Source organism: Lottia gigantea (genome assembly GCF_000327385.1).
Source record: "Lottia gigantea unplaced genomic scaffold LOTGIsca_37, whole genome shotgun sequence".
In the NCBI taxonomy this organism is placed as follows: Eukaryota; Metazoa; Mollusca; class Gastropoda; family Lottiidae; genus Lottia; species Lottia gigantea.
Genome location: NW_008709259.1, coordinates 872967 through 892803, shown reverse-complemented (window position 1 = coordinate 892803; position 19837 = coordinate 872967). Strand labels below are relative to the sequence as shown.

General features: G+C 36.5%; 2 protein-coding genes across 2 annotated transcripts; both read right to left on the bottom strand.

Moving 5' to 3' along the window:
- Window positions 1-660: 660 nt before the first annotated feature.
- On the bottom strand, window positions 661-5894 carry LOTGIDRAFT_162995 (hypothetical protein; the record flags this gene model as incomplete). The annotated part of the gene is made up of 10 exons (XM_009059054.1): window positions 661-866; window positions 904-1032; window positions 1496-1631; window positions 2957-3069; window positions 3298-3540; window positions 3877-4080; window positions 4267-4557; window positions 4744-5031; window positions 5282-5527; window positions 5660-5894. The coding sequence occupies 10 exons, from the start codon at window positions 5892-5894 to the stop codon at window positions 661-663; spliced, it is 2091 nt and encodes a 696-aa protein (XP_009057302.1).
- A 2123-nt stretch (window positions 5895-8017) lies between these two features.
- LOTGIDRAFT_217144 (hypothetical protein) lies at window positions 8018-18860 on the bottom strand. The gene is made up of 10 exons (XM_009059053.1): window positions 18697-18860; window positions 18219-18316; window positions 17668-17723; window positions 17314-17486; window positions 16546-16666; window positions 10491-10681; window positions 9924-10212; window positions 9355-9628; window positions 8900-8995; window positions 8018-8238 (listed from the first exon to the last, which is right to left on the bottom strand). Exons 1-10 carry the CDS (start codon window positions 18741-18743, stop codon window positions 8033-8035), a joined length of 1551 nt encoding a protein of 516 aa, XP_009057301.1. The 5' UTR covers window positions 18744-18860; the 3' UTR covers window positions 8018-8032.
- Window positions 18861-19837: the final 977 nt, after the last annotated feature.

The window sequence follows — 19837 nt, the reverse complement described above, 5'->3', positions numbered from 1 at the left end:
GGTTTTCAGAATACTTCGATTTTTCATTTTGCTTATCTAGTGAATATCTAGTTGAGTGGTACCAGGTTGTAGTAGTCACTTATCGCAATTAAATTCAAATTTCCAGCTGTATTATGCTTATATTATGTCATCATTTGTCTATATAAGGTTATTTAATTTCCATTGGTCCATGTGACCATCCTTGATCATCGTGTTTGACCGCCATATTTCATTTGCACAGAAGAGTCGCCTCCAACTTTTCCCGGACATAATTATTGATAATATTTTAAGTTCTACAGACATACCCGTCAGATACTTATAGAATTTTGTTTATCGAAGTTTGAAGCATATTATTGTTGTATCTTGATCTGTGTCAGTGCGCTAACTGCAAGTATTTTCCGATCAAACTGTCATTCGAGTAATTTGTATTGGCATTGGCAGTGACTATTTACCATGTCCATCGTTACTTAAATGATTATTCGGCTACATGTTAATTCGTCTCGTTATGGTATGGTATAATTAATAATAATAAAAAAAAATTTATCAAAATGTTTTTATTCATTTGATGAAAATAATTTCATTTCGCCCCAATCAATTGTTGAAATTATCTTTGAATGGGAAAGTTATGCCTTATGGCAGTAACATGCCTCATTTTCTTGCAAAATGCATTGCAAAATATATTTATTTCTTCTTAAATTGCCCTTCGTCCTCCTGGCTTTCTGTATGATTTGGTAGCATGGGACTCAATCTAGCTAAGGTTGAATTTTTAAACCATTTTGGTAACCATTGAATATCGTACACTTCCTTCCCTTCTAAAAACTCTAGTGGTTTCCCAACAGTATCTTCACCTCCAAGCTGTGCCTCCAGTCCACGAGATTCTCTGCTACCTGTTCTTTCATTGAAAAACCTCAACCAAATTCTTACCGGTATTTAAGCCATCGGGTCGTTTTTCTACCCAGTGAGGTAGCATGAATCCCACTAACACACTGATTCCTAATATAGCAAGATTTCTCGTGTCATTTAAATTCATAAACTGTAACTGTGACAAAATAACTCCAAAAATATTCCATAATATAGTATCATAGTTCCTCCAAGGACACTATAGGGAATGGTGATAAACGCAGCATTCAACTTTCCTAATACAGCAAACAATACATAGATCACCCCACATCCTTGTAGTATCAGCCGACTGGCAGCCTGAAATGTCACCAAAAACAATCCCAATATAAATTTTTGCTATTCATAATAATAATTTAGATGAGAACTGTAACACCTTAGCGCTCTGCAACATATTACGGCAACGAATGGCAGTCATAGTTTGCCGGAACTATGTCAATATTGTCACATGATCATGTGATCCTTGTAGATCTAATATCAGAGGCTGGTCGTTCAAGACTACAGTATTTGTACACAAAGACATATATCGAGATATCTGAGAGGAAATAGACGGAATCCTGTTCAGTGGGAAGTTTCAAAATTTAGCTGTCTTTATTGCAAACTTATGCTTACATGTTACATGGATATGGGAAAAAAATCTCATTTCTCGCGTCTGTTCTAGCATAATACTTCGTACTGTTAGGATCAGACGATAATACTCCAGCGTAGGTCAATATTACACTCAAGATCCAACCAAATATAACTGATATCAAAATCTGGAAATGGAATAACATAATGATAGCTACTACAATAAAATTTGCATGGACCCCATTAATTGTACAATATAAATCTCTTTTTGTCCTTAAAGGTAAATATTACCAAATGTAAATAAGCCTTAAATGTACCAGTATGCTATGAGGACGAACGATATGCTTCCTTTGTTATGATCTATGGCTCAGCAACCATAATACTGAACTGAGTCCTCAGGTCCCCGCTTGTCATCGTATCGCGAATACAGGTTTTGACGAGGAAGTATGACGAATGTTGGTGCGGTTTGGACACGATGCCTGCTTGAAACACCCACCTACCCCCACCCCCCACCCAAAAAGTATTAACAATCATTAAATTAACTTTCAGAGAGGTCACGGAATTCCGGAGAGCATATGTCAGGAAAACATTTTCCCCGGGGGGAAGGGACCTCAACCAACTCAATAGTTAAGCCACTGGTGATGATACAGAATGATGCCGGCAACTATCATATCCTTAGATTGTTCTGGTTTGAAGTGTTCTTCCTCACGCCCCTCTTCACCTTCCTTATACATCCTTCTGTTGTAGTTTTGACATCTGTCAACGTTCATTATTGCGATTTTGCGGCCATAATGACCAATTTTGAAGTTGGTCAATTCATTATTCCAAGGATTGAACTTAAAAACTTTCTGTCATGAGGTTAAAGTGGGAATAAATACAAGTTTTAGAGTTGAATACCTGTTGCAGGTTGCCACCGACTACAGGTCCCTATCTAATGGCTTCTACTTGCAAAATGTGCCTCAATGGATGTATGTTTTTGCAACCCGTGAGCTCAATGTTGTGTGGATACTGACGGACATATTCACCTGATGTTATTGAATATAATACAATTTTAAAAACAGAAATCTTTAATAAATAATATATATAGTATACATGTATACATTTTAATATGGCACTTTCTACACAAAAGAAAATAAATCTATATTTGTATCCACTTATTCCTCCTTTCTTCCACACTTGAATAATCTTCCAATCAATTTTCTAGATCTTCCAACAAATCTTCTAAACAAAGTCTTCTTATGAGCTACACCTAAAAAGAAATTAAAAAAAAACATTACTAATATGAATTATCCATAATTAAATCTCCTAGAATTAGACGGCTACTTTAACGTTGTCAGTGGTAATATAAATACCAACAGATAAGAGAATGATTAAAAGCTGGGGTTGACACACTAAGCAGACTTACCAGTAACAGGAGCTTCCCTTTCTAATGATGTGATTTTGCTTTTCTTTTGAGCCTCAAATATGTCTCTTCTACTCTGTCTTGGATTGTAGAATCTATCCTGTCTTATACTATCCCTGCTTGTATCTCATTCTTGGAAGTGGATTCGGGAACTGTAACCACTGTGATCAGATGCCGACTTTGGATGGCAGCTTCATGAGATCTGGTTTTCTTTGATGATTTTGCTGAAATGATCATTACGAAATAATAATAAAATTCAACTTTGAAAGACATTGAAAAAACATAATTTTATTTGACACGAGTTTCGGGAAGAATCCATCATCAGGAGAGCTGATTTGGAAAATAAGGCGTACAATGTACCTGTATGTAACGAGTGTTTTGACGGAAATAATACTTGCACTATATATATTCAGATTTGTTTTATTTTTGATTAATCATGATTGGGATTTTACCTTTAGCTCCAGCTGACCTTTTCTGTACTTTTCCAAGATTCTTTTTATTTTTATCATGAGCTCTTTTATGGCTGGTAGCTGACTCTTGGATGCCTTCTAACCACCTCTCTACATATAATTTCTTCTTCTTTTCTTTGATCTTAATAATTCGGTGAGATACATTTTTTGGAACCTTAGAAACGGTTGTTTCTTCTTTTGGTTTTAAAGATGTTATTTCGGTATTAGTTTCATCATTAACAGCTTCTATAAATAGAAATGTCCAATCGTTTAGTACAAGAACAAGAACAAAGAAGTGATAAAATGATAATGTCAGTTTTCGGGGATCCTTTCTACCAGCTAGTCCAAAGTCTGTATTGATTTTGTACCTGTTGTGGTTGTAAACAGATGATGTAACTCCCACACCTTGTTATAGAAAGCCCATTAATTACTCTGTAGCAAACAAGTGATTGCCCTGTCCAAAAGACCTGATTCCTAGAAATAACAGACTTCTGGGGGTAACCCCCGAGGTTCTGTATTTCTATGGATGATTTGAAAAAAAAGAAGAAGAAAATGTAAAGAAAAATATATCATAGGACCTACCTCGAGGGTCAGTAGCTACATCATCAATTTCAGCATTTCTTGGTGAGTCACTGGTAGATTTTATGCCTTCTGTTGTTCTGCTGTAATCGTTAAGTATATTGGGGTTTTCAGCAGTAGTGTCAACAGAATTCATGGTTTCCGCGTTCCTGATATACCAGCCTTTTGTTAGTAGACTCTTCTTTAATTCTTCCTTGTCGACCTTTCCTGGAAGAAGATAAGATTACCGGTGTAAGTATAATATAAAAGTCGATTATGGGCACCCACCTCTCTGGATCCTACACCCCCGAGAGAAGTGGTTGCAAGTGATACGGAGTTTAGACATTGCAATTTCAAAATTATTGTGGTATGGACCCTTCATATTTTACCATAAAATTGTAGAAATAGTCTTACCCTTATTATTAGCTACTACTTCTTGTCGATTCTTTGCTCCAATCATGTTCAAAACATTTTCAATGTAACTTGAATGTGTTATTTCCTCGAGTTGTTCAGGTTGTTCGTTTTCCAGCTGCCTAATGCGTTGTTGGATAGCTGTAATCTTTACCCTTTCCATGGAATGAGCATCAAATCCAGGTTTGTCAAGAGCAGCTGTTTTAGTTGTAGGTTCAGACAGTTTGTTGCTAGGTGCAGCATACCAATCATTTTCGAGAAGACTCTCTCTGAGCTTGGTTTTGTCCATTGTGCCTGCAAATTAACAGTATCATCATTAATATATATTACACATGGTATCTTGGCAAGTGAGCAATTAATTTGGGAGTGTTGAGGTAGTTACCAATTTGTACAGAAAACCGTAACTGTTTGCCACTTAAATTCATTTGGTAGCCATTGGAATATTTTGCACGGCAGTAAAATCTAATGCCGATTCTTTACCTTGACTTCTTTTAACATGAAGAGGAATTTTTTTTGAAGAAAGCGTATCCAAAAGCTTTTCCACATCATTATTAACAGCAGTAGAAACTGCAGATTCCAAGACTTGAATGTTTTTGTTTCTTTGATCTTCGAAGTCTTTTAACCACTTATCAAGGTTAGTCATATTGTCGGCAGCAGATACTGGTGTGTTAGAAGCCGAATCTCCATCCGATGCTGTAGGTTCGTCATTCTTTTTGAACCACCCAAGTTTCAACAAATTCTCCTGAATTTTCAACTTATCTACTGATCCTAGAATACAATATCAAACAAAATATTATTTATAAAATGGCAGAAAATTGCCATTTCCTAGCCCCCATTGCAAACTAGAGAGTGGTGCTGCGTGTTCAGCTTATCAGTTTGGTAATGGAAATGAACGTTAGCTAACCTGTGGTTGAAAACAAGCGGGCAGTACACTATTGTTGCAGAAAAATAATGTATGGAAATTTTGAAGTACAATATTATGGAAAATTAAATATACATGCATCTGATCAAAACTTACCCTGGTATTTGCTAGCTTTCGTTGGTTCTTTCTTTGAAGCCAGCATGTTCAGTAGTCTCTCTATGTCGTTCTTAGGTTCTTGCCTGTTCTCCAGTTTCCCATCCATTCCCATGCCTGATGTTCCCTCCTCTTTCTTCTGGTTGAATGGAGGTTTGCTTGCTTCACATGTATCACGCTTTACTGCAGGCACAGCAAACCATCCATGTTTTAGCAAATTTTCACGAACGTTTGTTCCATCAACCATTACTGAAATACACAGCAATTCATTAACTATGAATTAAGATTATTCAATGACAGCTATGGATATTAGACTTATTGAAGGTAGCTTGTCGTTCCCAGGAGAAATAAACAGTTCTCAGACTACTTTGAAATATTTACCTTTTTCTAGCTGAGGAACCCGTTTCTTTATGGGCATCATCGCCAATATTTTTGCAATATATTTAGCACTGCCATCTTTATTGTCTTCTAATCCACTCTCTGGATTCAATCTCTTTCTCTCAAAATCAGCAAGCCATTTATCCAAATTACTTGTTGAAGAAGAAACCATTTCACCATGATTCACCGCACCTCTTACCCACCCATTCTTCAATAAATATTCATGAAGTTGTTCCATGTTGACCGAATCTAAAAAATAAATACACTGATTAAAAATTTAATTTCGAAGTAAACAGAGTCAGATAATACACTGTATTTTGTATTACTCAAGACAGTTGGAGTTTTTGTTTTGTATATTTCCTGACCCTGGACACTTCAAAACCAACACAACACAACACAATGTGACACATTATCAATACAGCCAACACAGAAAGAAAATTCATTTACATTAAACAAGTTAATTTTGCTCTGAAATTTGGATTAGTGAGCATTAAGGTGAGCACCATCACCAAACTAACCAAACTCTCTCCACTTACCTATTTTCAATCCAAATAAACACGATTACACGATGCAATTTAGAAAAACTCTATAAAGAATTGATTAAACGCGTCTTGATTTAGATATTTCTATGAAATGTCTGACTATGCGCTATTATGACGTCATAATATAAGGACGTTAAGGACTGTTGCGATTGTTCTCGTTAACAACCCACCCCGCCATTTTTTAGGAATATTATATTTTTATAAGGGTGCCTTCCCACATCGCCCCTTCTCATTTCTCCCCTTCCCAATTCGCCCCTAAATATTCCCTTTTCGCCCCTTCTCCGCGTCGACACTTCCCCATATTACCCCTTCCCAATTTGTCCCTTTTCCTGTTACCCTTATTCATTTTGTCTCATTCTACTTCGCGCCCCTTCCCACTTCACACCTTCTTTTTAAACTAATATATTTATCCTTGTTTCGATTTTAATTCCGGCCCTGGGTGTATAATGGTACTGGGGCGGTTAAAATTTGATAAAAACACAAACAAAATTAAGATTTGTATTCAATAACTTCAATTAGTTGAAATTATATGTAAATGTTTGATGGCTATGAACGCCTTTTCAAATTTTTCAGATATTAATTTTTGTATCGGACTTACTCTTGTACTTTGTAAGTGCAATGAAAATGGGAAAGAGACGAAGTTGGAAAGAGACGAATTTGGAAAGAGACGAAGTGGAAAGAGACGTGGGAATAAGAGACTTGGAATGCGTAGAAACAGGACAGGGACGAAATGAAAAGAGGGCGAAATTAAAATGGTGCAAATTAAAAACGGGGCTAATCGGGAAAGGACATAATGGAAAGGGGCAATGGGAATATGCCTTTTTAAAAAACCCTATTATAGACTTATCCATTTAATTCTGCATGATGAAAATCTTGTCATTAAAGCTATCATGTGTGAGGAATTGAATTTAGAACCCGTAACTCACTCCTCTGTGAATGTGCACAAAGTGCATATGAATAATATGACATTATGTATTAAGTTGTGATTGGAACGGTACAATTACATGACTAAAGTCAAGTATCGCTGTTATAATCAATCTGAAAATTTGACTAAGTGAACAACGGGTCCGTTGGGAGTTAGTTGCGACTGAAAAACCACGGTTTTCGTTAGTTGCCACCGATTAGAACTATACAGTACTATCGAAAATATTTCGTGTCAAAATGAGAGAATCGGAATCTGCGATCTAAAAGTTGTTTTGTAGTTATCAGTCGGATAATTTGACTTAGTGAACAACGGGTCCGTTGGAAGTTAGCCGCCCTAAACGCACCGATGACTGAAAACCGCGGTTTTATACAGTGCTATCCAAAGTAGTTCATGTCAAACTGAGGGATCGGAATCTGCGATCTAAAAGTTGTTTTGTTGTTATCAGTCGGATAATTTGATGTAGTGAGCAACGGTTCGTTTTAGATGCCGTGATCTTAAATTGATCTGAGTCCCCTTTCCCTGTTAGGTTTTTGTACTTTTGAGTTCCTTATTCGTGAAGTATGCATCTGAACTGAGTCATGGTATATCTAAATCAGTACCAGTAAACACCATAATATACTATTAAATGCTGTAGTCTTATACATATATAAGTGGCATAATGCCTTGATTCTTAATTTAACTTCCCTTTTAAAAACCCTTTAATATGCTTATGTCATCATAGTTATGTCTATATTAGGTAATTAAATTTGTGTTCACACCTCATCGCCGATATTTGAGCCTTCATATCCATGTGTGTCCAGAATTATCCTCGATGGAAAGTTAAAAAGACGAGTCGTGTTTTCTTCAGACACTGCCATATTGACTCTGCCATTTGGGAAATAAGATGACAAAACGCAGTGCAAAATATGTTTATTTCTTCTTTATTTGCTCTTCGCTCTTATAGCTTTCTGTATAATTTGGTAGCATGGGACTTATTCTAGCTAAGGCTGAATTTTTTAACCGTTTTGGTAACCATGGAATATCGTACACTTCCTTCCCTTCTAAAAACTCTAGTGGTTTCCCAACAGTATCTTCACCTCCAAGCTGTGCCTCCAGTCCACGAGATTCTCTGCTACCTATTATAAAAAAAGAAAGAAGAGTGAGCATGTCCTGACTCATAGACGTGATGGGACGGGATAGGTGCACCATTTTTTTTTTACCAATCGTACGTTAGTCTCAGAAATGGGATTTATTTTTTAGCTGAGCTTATCAGTAATATTGTTCACAGCTCATCATCATTTAAACCCTCAAATCCAAGTGTGTTCCGTCTTTCTCTATCATATATAGTTTTTTCTTCCTGGTTCCCGCCTGTCAGTGATGCAGTAAGAGGGGCTGACATGGAAAAGGCGTCTATAGTGTCGATGGGACGATTAACCGAGACCCCGTGTGCTACAGGCTGTGCTCGACACTTGGAAATCGAAAAAGAGCAAGCTAATGCTGCTGTCATAGAAAAACTTCCTTCATTACAATGCGTCGCCCTTCTTCATTGGTGCATATATATATAGAAAAGAAATGGAATAGTGAACCTCCTAGTTTGAAGCATTTTTGAAGGAATTATGTGATTTTCGCAATTTCTAGTATTTCCGAAAAACATTTACATACATTCAAGACCAAAATCAACCACCGAAAATGGCGCAACTGTCCATTTAACATGTTTCGAAATTGCATTAGACCAATCAAGTTAACACCTCATTGCTCACAGTGACGGGTCATGTCATAATCGGGATATTAATATACCTGAAACTGTGTTATCTAGAAAACAAGCTACGAATCCTGCCACAAATACACCATTGGCTGCTAACATAGTAAGAGTTCTGTCTAATCCTTCAATACCTAGAAAAGGATATTAGAATATAAACATAAAATTGCGCATAAAAAGAGTCTTTCACAAATATAATTTACTATATTCGTTATGTAGCTCAATTACCTAATGAAATAGTACTAATACTTTACTACACGTAAGAGATAAGAAATATCTTGGGGGAGGCAGAAAGTGAGAAAGAATCACCTCTTAATGGCCGCAGATTATCATTTTCGTGGTATATTTACTCGGCCTTCGCCTAAATGATAATGATTGAGAGTAGCTTGGTGCAATACGTCACATATCGCGCAGAATTGAAAATATCGTAAAGCGATCAATTGAATAAAGCCACAAATTTTCTTTCATTGAAAAACCTCAACCAAATTCTTACCGGTATTTAAGCCATCGGGTCGTTTTTCCACCCAGTGAGGTAGCATGAATCCCACTAACACACTGATTCCTAATATAGCAAGATTTCTCGTGTCATTTAAATTCACAAACTGTAACTGTGACAAAATAACTCCAAAAAATATTCCATAATATAGTATCATAGTTCCTCCAAGGACACTATAGGGAATGGTGATAAACGCAGCATTCAACTTTCCTAATACAGCAAACAATACATAGATCACCCCACATCCTTGTAGTATCAGCCGACTGGCAGCCTGAAATGTTACAAAAGAAATCCCAATATAAATTTTTGCTATTCATAATAATAATTTAGATGAGAACTGTAACACCTTAGCGCTCTGCAACATATTACGGCAACGAATGGCAGTCATAGTTTGCCGTAACTATGTCAATATTGTCACATGATCATGTGATTCTTGTAGATCTAATATCAGAGGCTGGTCGTTCAGGACCACGAGTGTTTGTACACAAAGACAATTAAAAAAAAAACTCTGTACGATATGGATTCGAACTTATAATAAAATGCATCATTGGTCATAAAATATTTACCTTGGTTATTCCAATAGCTCCTATATTACCACCATAAGAATTGGTACCATGTCCACAACCAGTTATTCCAGCAAAGAAACTCATCAGACCTTCCCAGAATATTCCACGATTTAATGCATGTGAAGGTGGGAAAGGAACGTAACACATCCTGGCACAAGCATTGTAATCGCAAATAGAATCCACAATGGACATAATCGTAGCCACCATTGCCCCAGCAAACGCTGGCGTATCAAACTGGGGCATTGAAAACTGACCTAAAAAATGTACAATTTTGAACTTACTTTGTCGGCTGTCCTTGGACTAAGTTTTTGTACAAGAATGAATGAAAAGGATCTATCCTTTAAATTGTCTGTTGTCGTACTTAAATCCTTGAATCGTGTCATAAAACGTTATTGAGTTGGGATTAGGTCTACTTCTCATCTCATCTTCTCATTCAACAGTTGAAACGAGAAATAGATCGGTCACTAGCACCTATGATCAACTGAATAGTCACAGATTCCAATCGTCCATGTCGACGAGACCCCAATTATCTGAAAAAAATTAGATTCTTAGCTAACCGCAGGATACAGGAGAGCTGACTTTATTGCAAACTTATGCTTACATGGATATGGGAAGAAAAACCAGGGATTTCTGGATAAAATCTCATTTCTTGCGTCTGTTCTAGCATAATACTCCGTACTGGTAGGATCAGACGATAATACTCCAGCGTAGGTCAATATTACACTCAAGATCCAACCAAATATAACTGACAACAAAATCTGGAAATGGAATAACATTGCTCATTTGCATTACAAAGGGACATAATGATAGCTGCTACAATAAAACTTGCATGGATTCATTATAATAGGACCCCACTGTTAGTCCAATATACATCTGTTTGTCCTTGAAGGTAAATATTACCCAATGTAAATAAGCCATAAGTGTACCAGTATGCTATGAGGACGAACGATATGCATGTTTCCTTTGTTATGACTCAACTACCATAAGTCCACGGGTACCCGCTTGTCATCGTATCGCAAATACGGGTTTTGACGAGTAAGTATGACGAATGTGAGTGTGATTTGGACACGATGCCAGCTTGGAAGCCCACTCAGCCCTCCCATCCAAAAAGTATTAATGAGGGAAGGGGCCTCAACCTACTCAAGTCCATGCCCCCAACTCATCTAGTTGAGCCACTGGGTATGATACGGAATGATGCTGACAAATATCACATATGATTGTTCCCGCCAATTTTATAATAACATCCGGTTTGAAGTGTTCTTCCTCCCGCTCCTCTATACCTTCCATATACATCCTTATTTTGTGATTTTGCGATCTATCAACGTTCATCATTGTGATTTTGCGACCATAATGACTAATTATAAAGTTATTCGAATCATTATTGCCAGGATTGAAATGTTCCAAAAGTTTCTGCCATGAAGTAGAAGTGGGCAGAAATACATGTGTTAGAGTTGAATGATTATTGCAGGTTGCCACCCACTACAGATCTATATCCCCTTTTGAGACGTTAACTAATAACCAATGGCTTCAATGGATGTATGTTTTTGCAGCCAGTGAGCTCAATGTTGTGTGGATACTGAAGGACATATTCACCTGATGTTATTGAATATAAAACAATTTTAAAAACAGAAATCTTTAATAAATAATATATATAGTATACATGTATACATTTTAATATGGCACTTTCTACACAAAAGAAAATAAATCTATATTTGTATCCACTTATTCCTCCTTTCTTCCACACTTGAATAATCTTCCAATCAATTTTCTAGATCTTCCAACAAATCTTCTAAACAGGGTCTTCTTATGAGACACGCCTAAAGAAAAATTATAAAAAAACTATTACCAATAATATCAATTTTCCATATTACCAGACGGCCTCTCTAACTTTGTCAATGGTAAACAATATAAATAGCAACAGATAAGAGAATGATTAAAAGCTGGGGTTGACACACTAAGCAGACTTACCAGTTACAGGAGCTTCCCTTTCTAATGATGTGATTTTGCTTTTCTTTTGAGCCTCAAATATGTCTCTTCTACTTTGTCTTGGATTGTAGAATCTATCCTGTCTTATACTATCCCTGCTTGTATCTCTTTTGATGGTAACTGGCTTATAGCCTATTGAATCATCATTCTTGGAAGTGGATTCGGGAACTGTAACCACTGTGATCAGATGCCGACTTTGGATGGCAGCTTCATGAGGTCTGGTTTTCTTGGATGATTTTGCTGAAATGATCATTACGAAATAATAATAAAATTCAACTTTGAAAGACATTGAAAAAATATAATTTTCTTTGGCACGAGTTTTGGGTAGAATCATCATCAGGAGAGCTGATTTGGAAAATAAGGCGTACAACATACATGTATGTAACTAATAATTATTATGACGGAAAGAACACTTGCACTATATATATTCAGATTTGTTTTGTTTTTGATTGATCATGTTTCGGATTTTACCTTTAGCTCCAGCTGACCTTTTCTGTACTTTTCTAAGATTCTTTTTATTTTTACCATGAGCTCTTTTCTGGCTGGTAGCTGACTCTTGGATGCCTTCTAACCACCTTTCTACATATAATTTCTTCTTCTTTTCTTTGATCTTAATAATTCGGCGAGATACATTTTTTGGAACCTTAGAAACGGTTTTTTCATCTTTTGGATTTAAAGATGTTGTTTCGGAATTAGTTTCATCATTAACAGCTTCTATAAATAGAAATATCCGATCTTTTAATACACGAACAAGAAAGGAAGTGATAAAATGATAATGTCAGTTTTCGGGGTTCCTCTCTACCAGCCAGTCCAAAGTCTCGATATATTGATTTTGCACCTGTTGTGGTTGTAAACAGATGATGTAGCTGCACCAGCTCCCACACCTTGTTATAGAAAGCTTATCAACTATCCTGTAGCAAACAATTCCTCGAATGATTGCCCAGTGGAATAAACCTGGTTTAGAAATATCAAAGGCCTGAGGTTCTATATGTCTGTGGATAATGCAAAAAAAGGAAAGAAAAATATATCATAGGACCCACCTTGAGGTTCAGTAGCTACATCATCAATGGTGTTGTCAGTTTCATGGCAACTGTTGTTTATTTCAACCTTTCCTGGTGTATCCATAATAGATTTTATGCCTTCTGTTGTTCTGCTGCAATCGTTAAGTGCATTGGGGTTTTCAGCAGTAGTGTCAACAGAATTCATGGTTGCCGCGTTCCTGATATACCAGTCTTTTGTCAGAAGACTCTTCTTCAATTGTTCCTTGTCGACATTTCCTGAAAAAGGATAAGATTAACGGTGTAAGTATAATATAAAAGTCGATTACGGACACCTTCTTCTCTGGATCTTGTACCCCAGCGAGAAGTCATACGGAGTTTAGACATTTCAAAGTTATTTTGGTATGCGGATATGGACCCATCATATTTTACTAAAAATGGTAGAAATAGTCTTACCCTTATTATTAGCTACTACTTCTTGTCGCTTCTTTGCTCCAACCATGTTCAAAACATTTTCAATATAACTTGAATGTGTTATTTCCTCGAGTTGTTCAGGTTGTTCGTTTTCCAGCTGGCTAATGCGTTGTTGAATAGCTGTCATATTAACATTTTCCATGGAATGAGCATCAAATCCAGGTTTGTCAAGAGCAGCTGTTTTAGTTATAGGTTCAGGCAGTTTGTTGCTAGGTGCAGCATACCAATCATTTTCGAGAAGACTCTCTCTGAGCTTGATTTTGTCTATTGTACCTGCAAATAAACAGTATCATCATTATTATATACATGATATCTTGGCAATTGAACCAGTAAGTTGGGCTTGCAGGTGTGCCGAGGTAGTTACCACTTTGTACTTTTTTTTAAAGAATGCGGGTTCTTTACCTTGACTTCTTTTAACATGAAGAGGAATTTTCTTTGAAGAAAGCATATCCAAAAGCTTTTCCACATCCTTATTAACAGCAGTAGAAACAGAAGATTCCAAAACTTGAATGTTTTTGTTTCTTCGATCTTCGAAATCTTTAAACCACTTATCAAGGTTAGTCATATTGTCGGCAGCAGATACTGGTGTATTAGAAGCCGAATCTCCATCCGATGTTGTAGCTTCGTCATTCTTTTTGAACCACCCAAGTTTCAACAAATTCTCCTGAATTTTCAACTTATCTACCGATCCTAGAATACAATATCAAACAAAATATTATTTATAAAACCAACCCAGTAGCAATGGGATATGAAGCAGAAAATGACAATTGCCTAGTCCCGATTGCAAACTAGAGAGTGGTGCTGTTTATTCAGCTTATCAGTTTGGTAACGAAAATGAAGGTTAGCTAACCTCCAGTGAAAACCAGAAGACCGAGAAAGTGATACACTATTGTTGCCTTGTTGATGATATCAGAAAAATAAGACTTTTTGAATGACGATATTACGGAAAATTAAATATACATGTATGTAATCAAAACTTACCCTGGTATTTGCTAACTTTCGTTGGTTCTTCCTTTGAAGCCAGCATGTTCAGTAGTCTCTCAATGTCGTTCTCAGGTTCTTGCATGTTCCCCAGTTTCCCATTCATTCCCATGCCTGATGTCCCCTCCTCTTTCTTCTGGTTGAATGGAAGTTCGCTTGCTTCACATGTATCACGCTTTACTGCAGGTACAGCAAACCATCCATGTTTTAGCAAATTTTTACGAACGTTCGTTCCATCAACCATTACTGAAATACACAGCAATTCATTAACTATGAATTAAGATTATTCAATGAAAGCTATGGATATTATGACTTATTGAAGGTAACTTGTCGTTCCCAGGAGAAATAAACAGTTCTCAGACTACTTTGAAATATTTACCTTTTTCTAGCTGAGGAACCCGTTTCTTTATGGGCATCATCGCCAATATTTTTGCAATATATTTAGCATTGCCATCTTTATTGTCTTCTAATCCACTCTCTGGATTCAATCTCTTTCTCTCAAAATCAGCAAGCCATTTATCCAAATTACTTGTTGAAGAAGAAACCATTTCACCATGGTTCGCCGCACCTCTTACCCACCCATTCTTCAATAAATATTCATGAAGTTGTTCCATGTTGACCGAATCTAAAAAATAAATAAAATAAATACACTGATTAAAAATTTGATTTCGAGGTAAAAAGAGTCGGATAATACACTGTATTTTGTATTACTCATGACAGTTGGGGTTTTTGTTTTGTATATTTCCTGACCCCAGACATTTCAAAACCAACACAACACAACACAATGTGACACATTGCCAATACAGCCAACACAGAATGAAAATTCATTTACAGTGTATAAAAAAGCTTTTTTTGGTCTGAAATTTGAATTAGTGAGAATTAAGGTGAACACTATCACCAAACTAACCAAACTCTCTTCACTTACCTGTTTTCAATCTAAATAAACACGATTACACGATGCAATTTAGAAAAACTCTTGAAAGAATTGACTAAACGCGTCTTGATTTAGATATTTCAACGAAATGTCTGACTATGCGCTATTATGACGTCATAATCTAAGGACGTTAAGAACTGTTGCGATTGTTCTCGTTAACAACCCCTCCAACCCAATTCTGTCTTGAAAAGTTATAATATATTAAGATATTGAAAACCCTAACACAGAGTTATCCCTTTAGTTCTGTATTCTGCCAATCTTGTCATTAAAGCTATCATGTGTAAGGAATTGAATTTAGACCCTGTAACTAGCCCCACTGCGAGTGTACACAAAGTGCGATCGCGTTTAATGATATGATCATCGCGTTTATGGATCAAATCTGTCCAAATCAGTCCATTAAATTCAGTATCCAAAACACCAAGTTAATGAATCATGGTTACGATCACTTTGTAAGGAAAAATATACATAAATGTACGTGTATATCAAGAAATAGAGCGTCATATCATCTTTCAAGCTGCTCCTGTTAAAAAGTCAAAAGTGTTGACTGATAAATTTCATATGAAAACATCGTTGCTTTAATAGTTTCATGAGTCAGAAAATGGTACCACTTGTGAAAACAAGCCAAATATATAGCCTACTTTTCACTTAAACAAATATCAGCTCAATAGTTAATAAAGTATTGGTATATGCGTGTAAAAGTATTATTTGAGCGATGCTTTGGACGTTTGTCGTAACAATACAACAAAACCCCCAGTTCAAGGATCAAATTAACTTACCAGTTAAACGGTGCTGAAACACTTTCGAGTGGTTTAAGTTGAAAATCTTGTAAAAGTTGTACGCAACTAGCTACACGTCTAAATACTTCTTCGAAATACTTAGAAATGACGCTACGGTTGTGTAACGTCATAAACGAAACCGTATTCCACGAACGAACCAATCACGACACTCTGGACAGAGATTGCACTTTTCAATATGGAAGCCCACCACTAGCCGAAATCATATGAGTAAATTCGGTAAATGTAAATGCGAGAATGATATATCAGACCAGTTCGAAATGGTTAAAAATTCCCAAAAGCTATTTTGAATTATCGCCCTTGACTAATTTCCTAATATGAGAAGACAGGAACTTTTTTGCTGTGGCGATATATGGTATTGCAGTAGAACGAGCAGGACATATCCGTGAACTTTGGAGCTGGGTAGGAATATCTTGATAGACGAAGATCCTTGACAATTTGATGTAGTTACTCACTGAAAATACTTGGTGCAGTGGATACCATATGATATGAAATCCCCTTTTCTTTGTCCAGAATGGAATGGGTGTTTTATAGTTTCTTAGATATAATGACAAGATAATTCCACAAAGTGTTGTTCTGAAAGAGTAAATGTCATAGTTCACTCTACAGATTTACCAAAGTGTTCATAAGCGTCTGGGTGTGTCAACTTTAGAGAGTTCACATAGTCAATATTGTTCATTTGGTATACCAATCTTTTATCAAACCTTCCCTTTGATTGTTGAAGGGTGTTTGTCTTAAATCGTATCATTTTATGCCACTGCTTGGGATCACGTCTGGGAGCCGCAGTGGCTCAGTGAGTTAGACGCTTGCTCGCTAACCTGAGGGTCCAGGGTTCAATCACGGCATAGGTCGAGATAATACCTTCGGATTTTTCAACCCGGTTTACCCCTGTCAGTGGTGAAGGTAAGAGGGGCTGACATGGAAAAAGCGTCTAGTCGTTCGGATGGGACAGTAAACCGAGCTCCCGTGTGCTACAGGCTGTACACGTTAAAGATCCATCGACAGTTGGAAATCGAAAAAGAGCAGGCTAATGCCGCTGTCCTGGCAAAATTTCCCTCATTGCACCCTGCATGGCGTTGCCCGTCTTAATTAGCCCACATGGTGCAGAAAAGTAGTAAAAAATTCATTTCATTTTGGGATCACGTCTGCTTTCATGAAACCGCTCCGTGCTACTTCAATCCTATGTTGTATAAAGAACTCCAAGCTCTACTTACGCAATGGACGTTCCCCAATGAGTTTCTGCAAACTTAACGGTTATTCGATGAATATAATAAACAGCTAGTAGAAGTGCCGGAACGATTGTAATTGGACCAACATATCGAGCTACCATACCAACTAATCCAGTGAATCCTATTAATAGATGTATGGTACCAGCCACCATTAAACTACCTTGCAACTAAAAAAAACTGTTGATGTTATACACGAACCTTGCTTTACATGATCTGGCTGACTAGACCGATTCGGGGTGGTCCAGTTGAGCTTTATGTGCTACAATATGTATTGTAGTACAGCTCATCAACGACAAGCAAGAGGAGCGGTCTTCATATGCAGTGTCGAGAGGTTGAAGTAAAATTTACCTTTGATAACTGATTATAGATGATTTCTCTAGGTACTGGAAGTCTACCACCATAATCTGTTACATTTAACACAGAAGAATTGGCATAATAAGAACCTGGAATATACAGCATTTGGTACATATATAGTTTACCTCTATAATGGACTACAGAATTTTTTTATGAAAAAAAAATAATGTTGCTTTTATTAAAGCATGATATATGACATATATAGTCAATAATTTTGAGAATCGCTACTCTGGGTTTCTTCTGTCTCAATGATAGACCACAGAATTCTTAACAAATTATTGATATCATTTTTATTAAAGCATGATAGCTTTAAGACAATATACGCCTTTGATGATATGATATTTGTATTTGTAAGTCCACAATGTTTAATTATTTCATAGTTAATGTAGGCCTATTTTGTTTGTTCAAAATTAACTGTAAAATTGATCAGTGGTTCGGGATGATGTGCATTTTATTAACATTGATGAAATTGAAGGCTTTCAAGATTCCATTAACAAAACAAAAATTGGCATTTGCTCTGTTGATCTGAATCAAGTTTAACTTACTCAAATATTCTTGATTTGGACAAGACCACTCAGCCAGATTCGTCAAGCCAAGTAATGGAATAATGTACGAAGAACTTGGTCCTTGAAAAATGGGCAACCTGAAACAAATTGATAAAAATGATCTTCTTACTATTCTGAAATTCAGCAATCCGGACCACTTTTAATTTTGAATGGAAATACGAAGTGGGCAATTAAGTGAACGTTCAATCAGAAGTGATAACAGTTAGACTGATATCGAAAATATATGTATTTCTTAAAAACAAACAGAGGAAACCTTTTGTTACTAAAATATGCCAACGATGGTGCATGACAACCACAAACAAATCTTGTTCTTCTGGGTCGACAACCAAACTAGTCATTTTTGGAAATGTATTGGATTAATTGATTGCGATTTCAACAAATAAACTAAAGTGTCGTCTCTAGTTTGATGCCGTTTTGCTGAGATTTTTTCTGAAATTGTTTTCAAATGACCACTCACCGACAACCAACAGTACACATTAAAAGAGTTGCAATTCCAGACATCATGAAGGTGGTTCCAAGAAGCTGAGCTTGAATCTCTGGATCATCTCTGGCACAGACCAATTCAGACACCAGTAAGGAAATGGAAAGAGAATTTGAAACTGGTAATAATGCTTGCTGAAGAAAAAAAAATGTTTTGTATTGAAAGGTTTTGAGTTACATACCGCATGAAATCTTCGCTACGTCACTGGATGCAGCTACTCGGTTTCTTAAACATGATTGATATATATGATATAGTCACGGGTACGGACAGCTAATATCTAAATGTCATTTTGTATGGGAGCTGAACCCGGCCAATTTTTGGCTGATAATCTCAGAAAGATTTACCTGTATAGATAAAAGAATATTCACTTGGACTGGTGGTCTGTCTGAAATTTTAAAATATAATTTAACAGGTTCTTCAATATCGAACTCCACTTTATCCTGTCTGTTCTCATCAGCCGCTTCAGCATCTTCAGATTTTGTATTCAAAGGAACACATTCCTCAAAATTCTTCCCATTCGATTGTTCTGCCATTTTAAGAGAACATACTAGTGATAATATACATACACTGATATGTGTACTTGAAGTGAATTAATGAAATGCACAGACACTATATGCGTTGTGATTGAAATTAAAAAGAATTTTTAACAGTCAAATCGTATAATTAGTGTGGAGCAAGGATCATCGGTGAGAAGTTGGTCGCTGTTGTTTTAAGTGGTGGCGTCAGTGGGGTACAAAAGTGATACAAAAGGTGTTTGCACCCACAAACTCCAGCGGTTAGCGCGCCATTCTCCAACATTTTGGATATTTATTTGATTTCGACACTATTACTGATTAGCTTAGCTAAAAACATCCCGTTGATTTGTCAAACGGATGCCGAACCTGTTCCTTTAACAATGTTGACTGTGTCCGTATATGACCTTACCCTGGCTAGCTATCTCTGATCTCCTTGAACCCTGCTCTACTTCTCTTTTCTTTTATATTCAAATTCTCGAGGACAATCATTTTTTTGGCATTTTTAAGGTCAATCCTACAGTCATATCCGTCTAAACTGTTATTATAGTCAGCCAATAACATAATATAGAAATGAAATGAAATGAATGGAGTTTTACGCCCTA

Excerpts from the sequence above, each read along its gene's own strand:
- LOTGIDRAFT_217144 (XM_009059053.1), bottom strand. The coding sequence starts at position 18,743 with ATGATGTCTGGAATTGCAACTCTTTTAATGTGTACTGTTGGTTGTCG. Across the intron at positions 16,667-17,313 it reads GCAGAAACTCATTGGGGAAC|AACAACACTTTGTGGAATTA; the intron begins GTCCATTGCGTA and ends TTACTCTTTCAG. Across the intron at positions 8,239-8,899 it reads TCTAGATAACACAGTTTCAG|GTAGCAGAGAATCTCGTGGA; the intron begins GTATATTAATAT and ends TTTTTATAATAG.